This window comes from Ciconia boyciana, chromosome 9 (assembly GCF_034638445.1).
Source record: "Ciconia boyciana chromosome 9, ASM3463844v1, whole genome shotgun sequence".
Taxonomy (NCBI): domain Eukaryota; kingdom Metazoa; phylum Chordata; class Aves; order Ciconiiformes; family Ciconiidae; genus Ciconia; species Ciconia boyciana.
Window position 1 is genome coordinate 3,844,694 of NC_132942.1, and position 17,209 is coordinate 3,861,902.

General features: G+C 42.0%; 1 protein-coding gene across 2 annotated transcripts; it reads left to right on the forward strand.

Annotated features, from left to right (window-relative positions):
• Window positions 1-3,790: 3,790 nt before the first annotated feature.
• Window positions 3,791-17,209, forward strand: C9H5orf24 (chromosome 9 C5orf24 homolog). 2 transcript variants are annotated; one of them, XM_072872587.1, is made up of 3 exons: window positions 3,791-3,948; window positions 12,527-12,956; window positions 14,829-17,209. In XM_072872587.1, exons 2-3 carry the CDS (start codon window positions 12,530-12,532, stop codon window positions 14,867-14,869), a joined length of 468 nt encoding a protein of 155 aa, XP_072728688.1. In that variant the 5' UTR covers window positions 3,791-3,948; window positions 12,527-12,529; the 3' UTR covers window positions 14,870-17,209. The 2 variants fall into 2 exon arrangements, with proteins under 2 accessions (XP_072728688.1, XP_072728687.1); XM_072872586.1 differs by lacking the exon at window positions 14,829-17,209 and having other exon boundaries at window positions 12,527-14,822.

A 17,209-nucleotide genomic window follows, 5' to 3' on the forward strand; every position in this document is an offset into this window, starting at 1 on the left:
CACCAAAGGCTGGATTTGGGATCTTCCTAAAATAGTAAGTAAAAGAATGCCGGAGTCTCGGGGAGAGAGCGCACGTTGGTATTTCGGCCCTTCAGCCATGTTTACATTTGTAAGAAATGGCTGTTACTTCAGCGAAACTAGTGACAACGTTAGAGGGACAGGTACGTGTATCTGCGAGAATGGAGCCTGTGTAGCTTGCCAGAATTAGTTTTGAATTTTCATTTTTTTAAGTTAATAATCCTATCGATGGCATGTTGCTGAACCACGTCTATTAAGAAAGCCTTTTCTGAATTTGCCTGAATGCCCTTAAATAGGCCGGTGAGTTTCTTCTCAGTGTGAACGTTGGTGTAAAACCAGCCCTTGCCACAAGCCTGTTGGCAGCGAGTTACTCGCGAAGGTGGTGCGCAGCCCCTTCGCTGTATCCGAGCGTGAGCACCGGGCCCTGTGTGCGCGTTCTGGCCTCCTCACGTGATGCTCGAGGAATGCACTTTCCTTTGATTATTTTTCTTGACCCAGATCTCTTCCAAATATGGTCTCAGCTTAAACAAGTTTGTGTTCTTAGAGCTCGAGCGTTTGCAGAAGAAATTCTGGCTTCCAGCTAACTGTGGCTGTATGGGGGGAGTGGAGGCGGAGAACAACCTAAAAATGTAAAGATAAAAGGCGCACAGCTGGACTCGAATTTGTTCCAAAATGTACATTTTGTAAAATGTTTATACAATGCTAGGCAGGAAGATTTGTTTTCATAATTTTAGCTACAGTGGAAACAATTGTTTTTAAATAAATGACCATTAGTCTGAGTGATTGCCACCCAAACATTGCTTCTCTGAGACTTCTCATCTGAAACACATTTAAATATTTTTCTTTAGTCAAACTGAGAGATACAAAACTGTCAAGCATCCAGCATAAGCAGAGGTAAATTAATTAGTATCTCAGAACTAAGTAGTTCTAGTGAGTTAAGAAATTATTAATAACCTACTGTGGAGTGAGCGTATGATTCTTAAGTTATTTTATACTTTGGCCGTTCTAAGCACAAAGTTTATCATCATAGACATGTTTCTCAGAACAATAAATACCACTGGGCAACTGTTCTGAAACTGACTGCCGAGCAAGGAAAACGTTACGCTTAACCAAAATCCTTAATCTTAACTAAAACCTACATTTCCTCTGCCTGTGCGTGTTAGCAAGCAAGTGAATTTGTAGAAACTATCAGCTCCAATAATTCATAGTTAAATAGATAGGAGGTTGTGGCAGTTACGGTACTGAATTCTCCCGGCTTGCTCAGCATGCTGTATAGCTGAGGACCGGCGAGAAGCTCCTGCGATGGCAGAAGGGGGAACTTGTGCTTTTAGGCTCTTCCTCTCCTTGAAAATTTGGATCCACCGGTGAGATCTCCAGTGAGAGAGAAGGAGAATGGGGCTTTGCAGTCCGGGTGTAGGGAGGGGCAACATTTCATTGCATCTTTTACCTTGCAGATAATTAATTGTAATCATTTGCCACTGCTAGTGAGAGCAGTCCTTTAGAGAAAGAAAAGGGGGAAGCAGATTCACAACCTGAGTAACCACCGTGCTTCAGGCCCGGGGGAGCTTTCACAAAACAAGACAGTCGCAGACAAATTTATCTTTTGTTTGGTTCCTGTTTTTATTAGCGCAGCGTGCAGATGAGGAAACCAAATCCTGTTGCTACCAGATAAATATTTGAGCACTGTGGGCACTGGAGCTGGCTCATCTGAGGCGGGTTTGCCTGGAGCACAATACAGAGCAGTCGCACAGACCCGGCGCCCTCACGGAGGCATGTCCAGCTCCAAGGTCAAACGTTTAGATCTCGTTCTGCCAGCGATAGCCTCAACAACAGCCCGATTCAGGTTTCACAGCTTCTTGGGATGGAACCTTTCACTGCTTCACGTTACAAGTTCACTCCTCTCTATTATCTGACCACTTCTGTATTCTGCTGAGATCATGATTTCTTCTAGATAAATCGGGAGCCTGAGCCCGGCCTGACTTCCACCACCTTCCAGATTAAGATACTAAAAGGAAAATAAAAGGATACCAAAGAGGTGTCGAACTCTACCGCTTTTGATTGGTGGCCGCATTTCCAACAGGAGTTAAAAACAGCAGAAAGATGAGGTTCGTAAACAAACTGAATCATTTGCTAAATTAAGCTAAATAAATGCTGCTTTTCCCTGCTGCTTTCTTATAGTGCAAGTGAGGATTCTTGCATGCATTAGGAAGCACTGGCAAAAAAAACAAACCATCGTCTTGGCAGGATGTTTCACAGCAATTTTCAGCCTGAAGAGCTCCAAGTATTGTAGAAATGGAATATCACAGGGTTGGAGTACAGCAGTCAGCTCCCCAAACAACAGCAGGAGAGGAAAATATTTAGAAAAACAGAATTAGCCATTTGTAAAAGCTGCAGGTTCTTCTTTGCCGGGTTTTTCTTGCTTTTATTTTCTCAGACCTCATCTGAGTAACGCAGAACATCTTTCAGACTCTTTCAGATGTCAGTCATTTAAGGAATGACATGCTTACGTAGACCCTGAAGGTGTGTATGCTCCTGGCCGTCAATGGCCCAAGGGTGCTAACAGAGGGCAGGAAGGTTTGGATGAGTGTTGAGTGACACTGATGCTGTTACGGTCATTAACAGATGTGGATAGAAAAATCTGTTGGCCATAGCCTTCCACAACGTGGGCTGTCACATTGTTTCGCTAAAACCGACCTTAACAACAGAAGGTCAGATTGTGAAAAATGCTGGGCACTTAAAATTCCTGTTTCTATGGGATCTCTTTGGAAATAGTAGAAGTTGCTGTTCTCACTCAAAGCCTTTTTTATAGTAGAGTGCCACTGCAATACCTGAACTCTTACTAAAGGCTTTAGAAAAGACGGATGAAATATGATTCTTAAGTTATTTTATACTTTGGCCATTCTAAGCACGAAGTTTATCATCACAGACATGTTTCTCAGAACAATAAATACCACTGGGCAACTGTTCTGAAACTGACTGCCGAGCAAGGAAAAGGGCAAAATCTTTAATAATCAGCAGTACTTCATTGGAGCTGCGACAATGGTACATGGACTCAACCCCGTATGAGTTACATTGGAAGTGGCTGCCGTCTTCATTGCAAAGTCACCAGTGAAAGAGAACTAACCTAATACATTATTTTAAGACAGTCCTAAAGCTTGATTATTCTGTAATGGATTGCAGCATGTGTACTTTTGGGACAAAAAATGTCATGCTCCTCCATCCAAATGAAAGTAATAGAAACACCAGGAATCCTGAGTTTTCATGAACATGCTTAACCCTTTAGAATATTTCAAATATAGAGGATACATTCTAGAATTTATTTTACTGTACAATAAATCAGTGATTTATCCTTCAGAGCTGGACGCAAAGATGAATGTGAATAATGCTATTCATGAGGTGGAGAAGAACACGAATGATGGCCCAGTGCTGGCCCCGCTGCTCAGCAAACCCTCCTCTGATCCCCTGCCCTCACAGAGGCCCAGGGCAGCGGTGATGGCCTGCGCTCAAGGCCACTGCGTACCGTCCTGGCCAGCCTCCACGCCTGCCCGGCGGCTCCGCCTCATCCCATTCGGGAAAGCAAGGCGCCGGCAAGCAGGCCGGCCTCGCCCTCACGTTTCCGTGCGTGCCTCGCACCTCAGCCGGGTGCCCGCCCGCCGCCTTCCCGCCCGCAGGACAAAATGGCGGCGGGTGCCCGACACTGAGCGCCTCAGAGGCGGGAGGAGCCCCCCGCCGGCCCCGCCCCGCGCACGCTCGCCGCGCGCCCCCGCGGCGCGGCCCCGCTCGGGAGCGCGCCCCGCCCTCCCTCCCGCCCGCGCCCGCCGCAGCGCCGCTCCCTGCAGCTGCCCGGCGGGGTGTGGGGGAGGCGGCCGCTCGCTCCCGCCCGCCCGCCCGCAACGTCCGCCGCCCTGCAGGCCGCCCCGATCCCCTCAGGTAGGTGCGGGCCGGGCCTGCGTCCCCCGGCCCCTTCTCCGCGCGGTGGGAGGCGGCGGGCGGGCAAGATGGAGACGCGGCCGGCGGGGGAGGGGAGCGGAGCTCCCTCCCCCGCCGGCCGCGTCCAGCCCCGCCGCTGAGGGGGATCCCTCGGTCTCCTCATGGGGGGCCCCGCCTGCGCGCCGTTCCGGGGTGCGGGAGCTCGGCCCTGCAGGGCCGCGGGAGAGGAGCTGCGCCATCGCCGCCCCGTCCCGCTGTCCCCCCGCCCAGGCGGGAGGGAGCCGGGCCATACCCTGGGCCGGGGGGAGGAGGCCGCACCCTGGGCCGAGGAGGGGTTTGGGCCAGGCCCTGTTTCTTGACACCCACGCCAGACAGGTGACACGCGAGGCGAGCCGTCCCACCGCTCGCGTGCCCCCAGGCGCGGTGCCCGCCGGCTGTGGTGGCAGCTGAGGCGGCGGCCGGGGCAGGAGGGAGCTGCGCCGCCCCTTTGTCCCCTCAGCTGGCCCTTGGCCTCCCCAGGTGGAGCTGGGCCTCCCGCTGCTCCCCAGCCTGGCCTCTCCGCTGTGCTCAGGAATTATTAATTCCCTTCAGCACCCACGTCTTTCGTGCGTGGGGATAGTGTATATGCAGTGCTTTTTACTTAGAACATGTTTCCATTAGCGTGTGGAATCGTAATGTGCGCGTACGGTCCATGGCTGTATTTCCTTGACGTACCTAAGTAGTGCATGCCTTCATTCACCTGCATGCCAGGGTATCTGGATAGCCTCTGGTATGTTCCTTCTGTGCCTCTTGCATTATAGAATAGCGCATGTGAATGGTGTATGTTCTTGTGGATAGTTACAGATAGTTTAGTACATCCTTATTTGTGCATAGCCCTTCTGGAGTAATTAATTAGTGAATAGCTGCACCTTTCATTTGCATGCATTTCTCTCTGGATATCTCTCTAAAGAAAGTAACAGTTATTTTGATCCCCGTGGCTGTTATTTTTGTAAAATGAAAGAGTAGAAGGAACACTCGGTGAATATATTTCTTAAATTATGGTTTATTTCTGTTTCAGTCTTCAGATGCCACAGTTTGTCTTACAACTTTTTTTTGTCTGTATCTGTATTCTTCAGGTTTTAGATGCAACCTTAAACAAAAAAAGCCCCGTGTGTTTGTCCGTTGACCATTGTTGAACAGATTCAACAGGTGGATTTGTCTTTCTGCAGTCTAGCATAAGTACGCTGCAGTGGCTGCGTTTGGGTGTGTTGACAGGTGTCCGGAGCCTTTCGTTCTAGTCCTGTCGCAGAGAAACACCATGGAAGTGCACATCAGGAAGGTGTTTGATCCATCTTTTAAGCTTCAAAATCCTTTGGTGGGAGGGGGCTAGGGAAGGAGGAGAGGGTAGGTGAGAACACCCACTGAGATGAATGAGCACCTCACCTCTCTGAGCTGTTTTTCTAGACTGTAGCGAGGTCTGTTCCCTGAGGAGAAGAGCAGGTAGGCGAGAACACCCACAGAGATCAATAAGTATCTCCAGCTCCTCAAAGCCGTTGTTCTGTGCTGTGGCGAGGTCTGCTCCTCTTTACCTAGGAATAGCTCCTTGAAGTGAATGGGCAGTTTCACAAACACTAATAATCCTTTCTTTATAAAGATCTACCTCTATGTGCTCCGTCATTCATATTCATATTTGGATTGCCTTGAAGTTTGGTAATTACAGAACCACAGAATAATCAGGGTGCAGTTTCACAGCCTGACTCCTCTAAGCCAGTCTACTTGGCCGGATGGCTGCCTTGATTCTGCGCTGCCCCATCCCCAGCTGTGGGGTTTTTTTTCTCTCCAACCTCTGTTCCCTGTGCTGTGTTTGGAACTTGTCATACTCTTTGTTCAGTTCTTCTAAGTCCATTAAGTTGTCAAAAAGTGATCTTGTCTAGGTCTGGTTAGGTTTTTAAGTAACTGGGACCAGGGAGGAGTGGGTCAGTGGCCGCCAAGTGGGTAACGTGGCTTAGGCTGACCTGGGACCTCAGGCTGTCTCTGTGCTTCCAATGGGAATGTGTGTTCCTGTTCCTCTCTTGCCTCAATGCCAGTCAACTTGCTTTTTCTTTCTTGTTGGATTAGTTTTCACCTGGGTCAGATCCCTGGTGTTGATTTGTCCTGCTCTTGCACAATAGTTAGTGTTGGCACGAGGAGGAAAGGGCAAGATTGTCTCATTCAGAAAAAATGCGGCTTCAGAGTGGTTTCTATTGATTATGAAACCAAACTGTCAATTGTTGTCAGTGTAATTGGAGGTGCACAGTTAATTAGATCATTGACATGATCTTCCTTCATTTTTGTGAAGCGTCTTAACCCTTTCAAGTGTCCTGTTTCTCATCATCACGTGGTTATATGATCTTAATTTTGGGGTAGGAAGAAGTCAGCTGACATTCTTGCTGATGTTGGCATCTAGTGAAACTCTGCCCTTAGATATGACTTACTTGTTTTTTAAGGTTAGAGAGCATAACAGTTACTTGTTTGCCTGGTTTTGCAATCAAGTCGTGAACGATCCCTAAAAGTTCACAGCTTACTTGACGCTTAGCCTAGCTAATGCCTGACAACATCTATTCTTTGTGAGCGCAGCGCTGATCTCTGTCTTTAATACAAAGCTGGTGCTTAGGCTTTGGAGAGCGCTGTTTCTCCAAGGGTGTCTGAGTCAAGAGACTTGAACTCCGGGAGGCACAAAGATGCACCCAGGTTGCAGCTCTCCGGTAAGGAGCAGGAGTCGCAGCCCCCTTCTGAGGGAAGGCTCCCCCTCTGCCTGGCATGTCTGGGGAAGAAGAATTTGAAGCGGGTGGGTATATCTCCTCCAAATAACTCTTCCCTTAACTTCTGTCATGTAAGAAAATGATCCTGGGTCACTGGGGGAAGGACTGTACTTGTAAGTTCTTGTATTGCTTGGGGAACTCTTAATTTCTTTGTCTTTTTGCACTAAGAGTAATTGAGAAAGAAACTGTTTTCAAAATGATATTGTCTTTTCAATTTGCAGTCTCATGTTGTCTTGTAATAACTCAAGCGAGTCACTGCTGTAAAGAAGTTGTTTCTTATATTTTGGCTAGTTTTAATATATTTTGCCTAGTGTCAAATGACGAGGAAAAATCATATTATGCAATCAACTGCAGAAAGTGCTTCATAAGCACAGTTTGGAGAATTGTTATCTAGCTTCAGAAGTAGGTTAGATTTCAAATGTAGGTTCAGGTGTTACGATGTATGTTGTGCCACTGATAGGATTTCATACTTAGTATTTTAAAAATATTTACATTTATGGGAATACTCAAGGTAAGGTGCAACATCGTGAAAACAAGCAGTTATGGGTTTTAAAAAATTGTGTGAGGCCCAACTTTAGCAAGAGTTAACGTGTAGAAAAGGAGCTGACAATAAAAGGGACACTTGGAAAACATTTAAATTGATATAAAAGAATTCATTCTCTTAACTGAGTGATGAAAGTATTTCTCACACCCACTATCCTAAGAGGGAAGAGCAGAACCAATACCATATCTCTGTTGCAATCTTGAAAGGCAAAATATCTGTGCTGCTGCTGCTTAAACTCCCCCCCTGCAAAGAAAATGAGCCCTTTGGTATTCCCAAGGGCCTGCAGCCCCTGCACTGTCGTACGTGGCATAGAGCGTTCTTTATGCAGAGACCTTGAACAGAGCTGGTCCTGTGCTCCACTCCAACGGTTTTAATTGGTAGAACTGACGTTCAGAGTACTAGTGCAGAAATAATACTTGCAGCTGCTTGTGTTTTTAAGTAGTATGTCGTATACTTTCTATGTCTTGGATGGTGATGAAAATGTACTGCTACAGCCTCCTACAGCTCCGTCAATATTGTTGAAACTATTGCAAGCTCAGTGGTGGAAAACTTCAGAGAAACGAGTGGGTTTCATATACTAACCCTCACTAAAAGCAAAATTGTCCCTGTTGGCGATAGTTTACCTTTCCTGGTGTTGTCATTTGAAAAGCTGTAATATAGATGTGCTTCCAGTTTTGTTCATTCTGCTCTGCTTCAAGCGTGTTTTACCAGAAGTCAGAAGCACTTGCTGAGTCAGGTCTGGTCTGGTGCTAACCAGGCTGTAGTTACAGAAAGCAAGCTGGGGTTGACCAGAGCAGTTGCCTGCTTCTTTTGTTGGGATTGATTATTCTGCTTAATGCAGGTAATGGGTCACAGGTCCAGTACTCAGTATAAAATATTTAATGAGCAAGTGCCTGTTCTGGTGAGCTTGCGTACTTTCTCTGCTCGTGAAAGTTTTCACCTTACCTACACTAGCAGCTAAATTCTGCCCATGAAGAAGGCGAAGAGTGCGATGTTTGAGAGCTAAAGAGAGCATCATGTCACAACCCAAGAGGGTGTTTTTATGTAATGTGATTTCGAGTAGCTTTGATCTTAAAATTTTGTGTAGTGGACAAGACATGAATGGGGATTTTCTGCATTGTTTCAGGCCTAGAGAGAGATGGGCCATACCAGTAGCAGAAGCCTTAGCAGTTGTAACGCTAGAACTGTGCGGTATGTTAACCTGTATTTAGGGATACAAGGATGCACTCTCTCTGTCCAAAACCTGTAATATCACTGGAATTAGGCAAAATTTCTTAAGTTTCATGCAGCGTCTGTATTGCCTATAATATGGCTTCTGTTTCATCTCCCAGCAGAAGAAAGCAAACGATACCAAGCTTGACTGTGAAATACAAAAAATCTTAATTACAGCCTCATGCATCGTGTATTGACTGATCAGTAGCCTGGCTGTCGTCTGAGCAAAACAAAACTTCAAGCTCCCCTCGCTAGTGCTAAAGCAGGTTAACTTTTCAGGGACTCAGGAGAGCGGCAGTGCAGCTGCTTTAAAAGGAGGAGGGGTCGTTACCGTGTCCAGAAACCCCCCCTCAGCAAAGCTTTGAGGCATGGATGGTCCCATTTCTTTCTGTATTTCTAGCAGCAGTGGAGCTTCTGTGCTTCATTGCATGGGAAGCTCTTAACGTTGCCTCTCCTTTCCCAAAGCTAGCTTACCCAGTTGTCTCCTCCTTTCCCCCGCATTTGTATAGAAGTAAATTACCAGGTAGAAAAGGATCCATGCAAAAAATCCTCTACAGCCACTTTCCAGTAAAAATCTTTTTGAAATACGACTAAATTTCCTTACTACAATGCCTCATCTTAACTATTTGTTTACACAGTTTAATGTGTAAACTATTTGTTTACACATATTGTGTAAACAAATAGTTTAAAAACGGATTAAAACGGTTTAAAATCAGTTTAAAAACGGATTTAAGTAAACTGTTGCAAATATCTTCTATGTATCTATTGACAGGTTTAAAACAAGTAAGTTCTATTTCGCTGGAAACTTTTCTGGCCGGTTTTATTTAAGAGTGCTTGCACACAAAGTTGTGTGTGTTTGGCAATACAATTTAGCTAGAGTGTGATTTTTAAATTAGCATAGCTTTGCGTTTTATACCAATTCTCATTTATACTGTGTATTTCCCTGCCAAGAAACCTGCTTCCACTCTACAGATAGACTCACTACATTCTTTTATTCCCCACTGTAATGTGAACGAAGTAAAATTATGCTGGAGATGTCCATGTTAGGGTAATTAAGCTCAATTACAGATTTCCTTTTTAAAACTTTTTGGAAAAAAAGTCTTAAAAAACACAGAATACAAACTTTGGCTACTACTTGAAATTTTCATGGTTTGATGAAAAACGGTGCCGAGAGGAAAAAAAATAATTCATTAAAAAAAAATCCCGTTGGCAGTCTTCCACCAAGATTGTGAGTTTTTTATTAAGCTTCCTCCTCTTCTAAGAAACGTTAAACAGTTACTGATTTGTACGTCTTTCTTCTTTCATCAATTACAGTGGTACTGGCTGTTGCCAGATGGAAGGTAAACTAGCATCAGCCAGGTTTTGTAGGTGAAGTTAGTGTTTGCTGAGAGCTCTCGGGGATATTGCAGTAGACACAAAACACATGCATATGGTCATGAAGCTCCAACATTTGCCAGTTACAGGAGGATATATGCACAGTCTAGGAGTACCTGCGATGGTTCTCCCCAGGAAAGATGGATGGTGTCTGTAGGAAAAATCCCCCTGACTATAATGAGGAGAAAAAGCAGAGAATAAGAATGTAACACAGACAGGAATGAGTCTGAGCGTGGTTGGTCTGAGAAATACCAGGGGCCCTCACTTTATTCAGTGCCTTCTCCCTGGTCTGGTGTGTTCCTCGGATACTGGGCAGCTGAACTGATCCTTCTTTGTGGCAGTCGAGCTTGGAGCGGCTTTTTGGGGCTGAAGCCAGTATTCCTGCGTTTAAAGTGAGTACCGAGACAAGAATGCTGCTAACCACTCCAAGTGTCCTCTAGTGTATCAACAAACAGATGAATAGCCTTTCAGAGCCGCTGGGCTTACTCTCTCGGCAGCAAAAGTACATTATCAGAACCCTTATGTTTGCAATTATGTATCATGAAAAATCTCAGGTATTTTTTGTGATATTGTGGGCCCTATTCTAGTGGGGTTAAAGAAAGGTAACATTTTTTTGACTGCGAATTGTAGAAAACCTTAATCTTCCTTTTTATGGCCGCACAGAAAAGTCTGTCTGGTCTCTTGACCTGTAGCTTACTTCCTTTGTTCTTTGCTAAGTGCAGGCTTGCTAATTATTCTTAGTTGTTTCGTTTGCTAGTCAACACCTGCAATAACAGTGGTTTCATGTTTGTTCCACTGTACCCCATTCAACACACCAGAACTGTAGCACTCACATAATCTCTGCTAGAACCATCTAATACATAAACTATATTACTATTGTAATTTCACTATTCGACATAAAACCATATTCATATATTTGCACAAGAGTAATGCATACACTGTAATGCGCATTTGACAAGCCAAGGTAAATCAGGTGTTACAGCAGGGAATGTATCCATTGTAATCAGAAGAAAAAGGCACGGGGATTTACTCCTGGGTAAATAAACAGTCTCTGCTGTATGCTTTCTCTCTGGCTGGGAAGAGACATTCATAACTGCCAAATAAATTCAGTAATCAATGGTAGAATTTAAATTGGGTTGCTGTAGGTGATATTCCAGAGCTACTGCAGGGAAAATACAATAAATCTTCCAGACCTTATCTACTAGAGAAATTTACCGCAGGAAGAAATACTTGGTGTCCTGGGCACGACTGTAGGGCGCAGAAACACTCGGATGTGTCAGATATTGATTGGCTTAATCTTGTCTTCAGCATGGCTAAATATTATTATCTGAAGTTGAGTATTTGCAGCTTATTTAAGTTGTAGACTAATATAGTTGAATGGGTGAAAATATCATCCTGTTGCTCCTTGAGTGGCTTGCTGGCTTCTTACGGTATCACCACTATTAAGAAATCTGAGGCAGTATCTGTGCAGTTGGTATTTAGAAGCATAAATACTAAAAAAGTTTTAGAATACCAGTAATATTGTTAATTATTGTGATTCTGCCCCAGTATGTATGCTGCAGGCATTTGATATGATGGATATAAGCATAACCAATTTATTTAGAAATTGTTGCTTGTAATTATGACGGTGACCATATGTGGTTTCTAGCAGCTGGACGTCTGTTTGTCCATTGGAACTGGGGTTAGCCTGCAGTAACGTGCAGGTGAGAGTCACCCTTCTGCCATCTTGAAGATAGGACTTTGATTCTTGTTTAAAGAAGTAAACCTCTGTAAACAGAGCACAGCTCAAGTTGGTTTTGTCTAACGAAAAGAGCAGGCCATATAAAACAGTTGTTGACTTCGATGGGCCATGTTTGTTTTCCAGAATATTTGGAGATGTGTGACAACGTGCATGTCTAACAGGAGTCATGTTGTTTTTCCCAAAGTTGTTATCTCGCAGTTGTCATTACCAGCAATTTGTACTTGCTCTTTTAACTAGGACAGCAGTGGCATTTCTGCAATCTAGTGTCTTTTACTTTGTAATAGATTCATTTTGTACCTCTGCTTTCCCAACTATGGCTCCATGTCTTTGCTGAATGCCTTACCTGCTTCTTTCTTTCGCATTAATTGTGACAAGAAATGACAAAACTGATTAGTGTTTTATTAATTTGCTGCAGTTAAACAAAAAAAATCTTTAGGAGCCTACATCTACTAAATCAAGAGAGTGGTACTATATTTTTCCTTGGCTCACAGGTGATAGGTTAATCTTGCAACTAGAACGGCTAGAATTTAGATCAGATTCAGTTAGAAAGGTTTTGAAATCGCAGTGGGTGAGTGAATATTGTATATCTTGGTCACTGAATTGCTCTTGTTCAGTTCATTAATGTACTTCTTCCCTAACTATACCTATCTGGATAATATGTAGTTTAAATTGTAATTTTAACTGTGTGTAAAGGTTACCATGCAAAACCTCAAGTGAAAGATTAATATAACTTCTTGTTTAAAAAAGTAACTTACATCAGTACTGTACTAAAAAGAGACAAATAGACAAAATACTGTTTACTAAAAATAGACAAAGCAGTTTGGACTAATTTTAAGAAATAGAGGTAGCTTTTGAAAGATTCTCATTTGTGGAACGCTGCAGTATTATTATATCTTGATACATATTTGTCTCTCTTATTTTTGGTAGAAAATGATGCACCCTGTTGCCAGCAGCAATACAGCTTTCTGTGGGACCGGCAAGAGTTCTTGCCTTAACGAAGACAATGTGAGATCTGCCGATCAGTTTGACTTGTATGCCACGCAGCAAAGTAAATACAGCCACGCAGTCAGCCACAAACCAATTGCATGCCAGAGACAAGATACGTTGAACGAATCGCACTTGCAGACCACAAGTGGCAGGAATATAGAGACAAAAGACGAACTAAAGAAAAAGAAAAACCTCAACCGATCTGGTAAACGTGGAAGGCCATCAGGGACCACAAAATCAGCAGGGTACCGAACCAGCACAGGTCGACCCCTGGGGACCACCAAAGCAGCTGGATTTAAGACAAGTCCAGGCAGACCCTTGGGTACCACTAAAGCAGCAGGATACAAAGTCAGCCCAGGCAGACCTCCAGGTAGCATTAAAGCTCTATCACGGCTTGCAAATCTAAATTATACTTGTGGCAGTGCAGCTTTTCCCTATCCTATGGTGCATAACAGAGGAGTACATGCTGCTGGTGAAACTAGTAGCAAAATGAAACAGCCTAATGAATGAAAGGAGGGAATTAGTTAACTCCTTACTAATCCGCTTTGCTCTGAATTTTGGCATGTTTCTTGCATTTTGTTGTAGTGTTTGCCTAAGTCTGAATTTCTAGATTTTATTCAAATAATGCCATAGTCTACGGGTGCAATTCAGTAACTTTTAAAGCAATGTTGAGAAGGCACTGGTTTTTGTTGGTTTAAAATCATAACTTATAAGAAAGTCTGAAGTGATGCATATGCCTTGGTGTCGATACTGAAGTAATGGCCATGTCCCTAGTTTTACGTTCAATTTCTGGTAAATCTAGTTGTGTGGTTATGGATTAGATAATTGAGATAAGGAGGACAGAATGAGGTGGCTGTTGGTTCATGATGTGGCCTATTCCACAATAAGGAACTTAGCCAGATGAGGTTTTACTTGATAAGAAAAATTAATAAAGAAAGCCGCAAACTACATTTTCCACTTCTGCAGGAGCTTCTACAGACCTCAAATAGATACTTAAAAAACAAACAAAAAAACTCAACCTTTTCTTAAAGTGCTGATTTCAGGTGGCTTTTTTTTCTGGAGTTGTAGCGGTAAGACAATTTCAACTAATGCTCCAAAAATATTTTTGAAAATATTAAAGAAAACTGAGCATTTGTACAGCGCGTTACAGCTTCACAGCGCCTTATTAATACAAGCTAATTTGCCTTTAGGTGATAGCTGTTCTTTTAGTTAATGCTGTTACAGGATTCTGCTGTGTAATTTTGAAATGCCTAATAGTACATATACCAAACCACAAATAAGTCTTTGAAATTTGAAATATTTTATAAGAAATTAAGTACTGTTCGTTCTAGTTACGCATTTGGTTAATATTAAACAGTATGTTCTTAAATCTGTAAATAGCTATTTACACTGTTTTTTGCCTTTAAAATCTGTGCTTAGGTGGCGACAGTTTAATAGCTTTTAAAGTATTAATCTATAATGTTTACAAATTAAACTTTTTAAATAGACACTGTTGCCAAGTTTTCAGACTTAGTTTTGCCAGATATTCCTGGAAATACAGTTATTTCGTTATTTGACACTTATACTATATTTAAGTTATGGAAGCTTATATATCTACCAAAGGACACCATTTTCATGATTTATAAAAGCAAACTGTATAGCTGATGCAAACAGGATGCAGTTTACTGCACTGCTAGACCACAGATATAAAGTAGTTCATCTATGCATGCAAGCTGGAAAAAAAATGTTGTTGGTTAACTATAAGTACATTTCTTGACTTAAACTAAAACCTTCCCTCCTTCCAAAAGAAATGTTCAGTTTTTCAACTGGGTGTGTTTAAATTTTTTTTTAAGTGTGAGAGAGTGTGTGAGTGTGTGTGTAAAATACTTTAATCTAGACTTCAAAAAAAATCAGTCCTCAATGTTGCATATTGTTTGTTCTAAATTTATTTTACTGGAATTACAGGTTTGGGGTTTTTTTTCATCTGGAAGAAAGTTTACATTTAAGTTGTTTCACGTATAATACGACGTTATGATGAATTTGTAGCTTCAAATGTCTGGGGGGCGGGAGAATATATAGAGTTTGCAGATTTGGGGGAGCAGAAAACTTTGGGTTAATTGAGCTTGTGCTGAATGAGTAATGATGCTGATAATTTTTGTTAACATAAATGCTATTCTGGCCTGCTGTCATTTAGATGAGAACTCTTGCTTTCAGTGATGACAACTTAAGAAACAGATGTCATGTTTCATACCTTTTTTATCAGGAAAAAAGCAGCAAGCCTTCAGGTGTTCCAGTGATGCCTAACACAAATTGAGCTGGACTTTATGCTGTACTTTACAATAGGTGTGTTGAATTGTTTTGGGGGAACTGTGTATGCACTGGCAACTAAGACAATGAACCTCAACTATACTGGATGGCTCCTTAGTCAATAGATGAACTAATGGCAGCTAAACTGCTACTAAAAAATAGTTTCTTCATGCTGAAGCTATGAAATCCAGTTACATGTTCTGTTCCTCAACAAACTCGCAAGTCTGAAATTTAGCAATCTTTCTCAGAACGATGTAACTTCTGACACATGCAAAATGCTAACGTGAGTTAATTCACCCTCAGGATCTGTGTTGTATTGGCTGTTTTTAATCAGATGATTTTTCAACAAAAGACTGCTTTAAGTTCTTTCCTGAACTCAGCTAAGAAAGCAGTCCTCTTCAGCTGAATGTAGTAACTGCAGGAGTGTCACACCTCGCTGGCAAGGAACGTGTTGCATGTCACCACTGTACCTTGGAGAAACTCCACTTCTTACCTCCTCCTGTTTATCCTGTTTGCTCCTGTTCCATTCCTCACTCGTGCATCTCCTCAATGGTGCTGTGCTGTGTGTCAGGAGATAATGCAGATGTCTTGCTGTTCTGCTAGTATAATGAATTTTGTATTCAAGTATGCTGATGAAATAATGAAATCATCTAAGCAATTTCTGTTCATTACAGTGTTTATTAATTATATCAGATGGAATATAACCCCAGTAAAAAACACTTAACGTTGTCCATTGTGAAATGATGAGCATAAAGTAGAAAAGTGTTCAGAGAGTCTAATGGGCTGCTTGGCACTCTAGGTTTAGCACGGAGACCAGAAGTGCACTGCTGGGCATTTCCTAGTTCTGGTTTATTTTATATCTGACTTTAGTTTACTGGTGCCGTGCAGGGAGGGGAGGAAAAAAGAAGTTAGAGATTCCAAGTGAACTAGAAATGGAATTTTCAAATACTTCTGCTTTTCCTATGTGTAATCTGCAGAACATGTGCTTTTTTCAACACTTTTCTTTCCATGACAAACACTGAAACAGCATGTTAATGCCTAAACTTTATTAGCACCGATGGGAAAACTGGCCTTTTCCCCCCATAGTATGAAAACATTACTTGTAAGGTAAATTGCTTATTTTATATTATATATCATAATTCCGCTATTCGTAAGCTAGGATCGCTCTTGTGTGTTAACACTGTTCAGAAGATCTACACGTCAAGTTTGGTTTTTAATAATTTCTTTTAATTATCAATTTTCTAATGTCTTATTTATACATAAATGAAATGTATTAGCTTGCTATTATTCCTTAATGATGCTATACAAGTTCACTGTTTAATATACATATAGTAACTACTATTCAGTTTCTGATTAAATTTACTTAAACTTTAAAACCAAATAATTTTGCTACTATAAAGTCTTGCACTGGACATATTCAAGATGCTAGCACCATATTTTGGCAGAAAAAAATCAGATACCATCAGAAGTGGCTAACTTTGATAATAAAGATAGTATTTTTAAAGTCACCGGTTAGCTTTGTCATTAAAGCAATGTTCTTTATATCTCGGATTTAGTTTAGTCAAAATAACTATGTATCGTGAGCCATTGAAGATCTCCATTCTGAATGAATATATTTTCATTTTGTCTGAAAGATCTTAAGAGTTCAGTCAGGACAAAACCAAGCCTTGTCAGTGAAAAGTGATGTGTCTGTGAAAAGAATTACTTGGAACTACAATACACAGAGTAACTCAGATGAGACTTTAACTCCCTCCCCCGTTTTTGAAGAGCTTTAAAAGGCAGAGCAATGTGAAGTCATTTGTCCGATGGTTTCATTAGCTGTGACTCTGCTATTCTTTGTTGTATGTATAATAATGTTTCACGCTATCCTTAGAGTTGGCAGTTAAAACAGTTGATAACAATCATAAATACTTTGAACTGCAGACTTCATTTCTGACCACAAAAGAAGTTTATTCTTCTCTATTTTAATGCATATATTTTAACACTGCTTAAATATATTTATGACTTAGTAGAGACTAGACCTTCCTCCTTGTGATTTTTTTTTTCACATAGGTAAATCTGTATTCTGAAATTTGAACCACTTTCTGATACTTTAACCTTTCATCATTTGCTTTTCCACAGGTTTACTTTGGGGGAAACAGTAATCTGTTAAATAACTAGTATCAGCACCCCATCCTCTGCTGTAAAAAGCCTGATTAGATACTGTGTATGTTTTTATGTCCATGAACTTGAGCTACTCGTGTGCAATTATGTGTATGGGAATGGAGTAGTGTTCATGATCTGTATTTACATCATCATATGGATGTATATTTATTAATAAAGTTAATACTTTAAAAC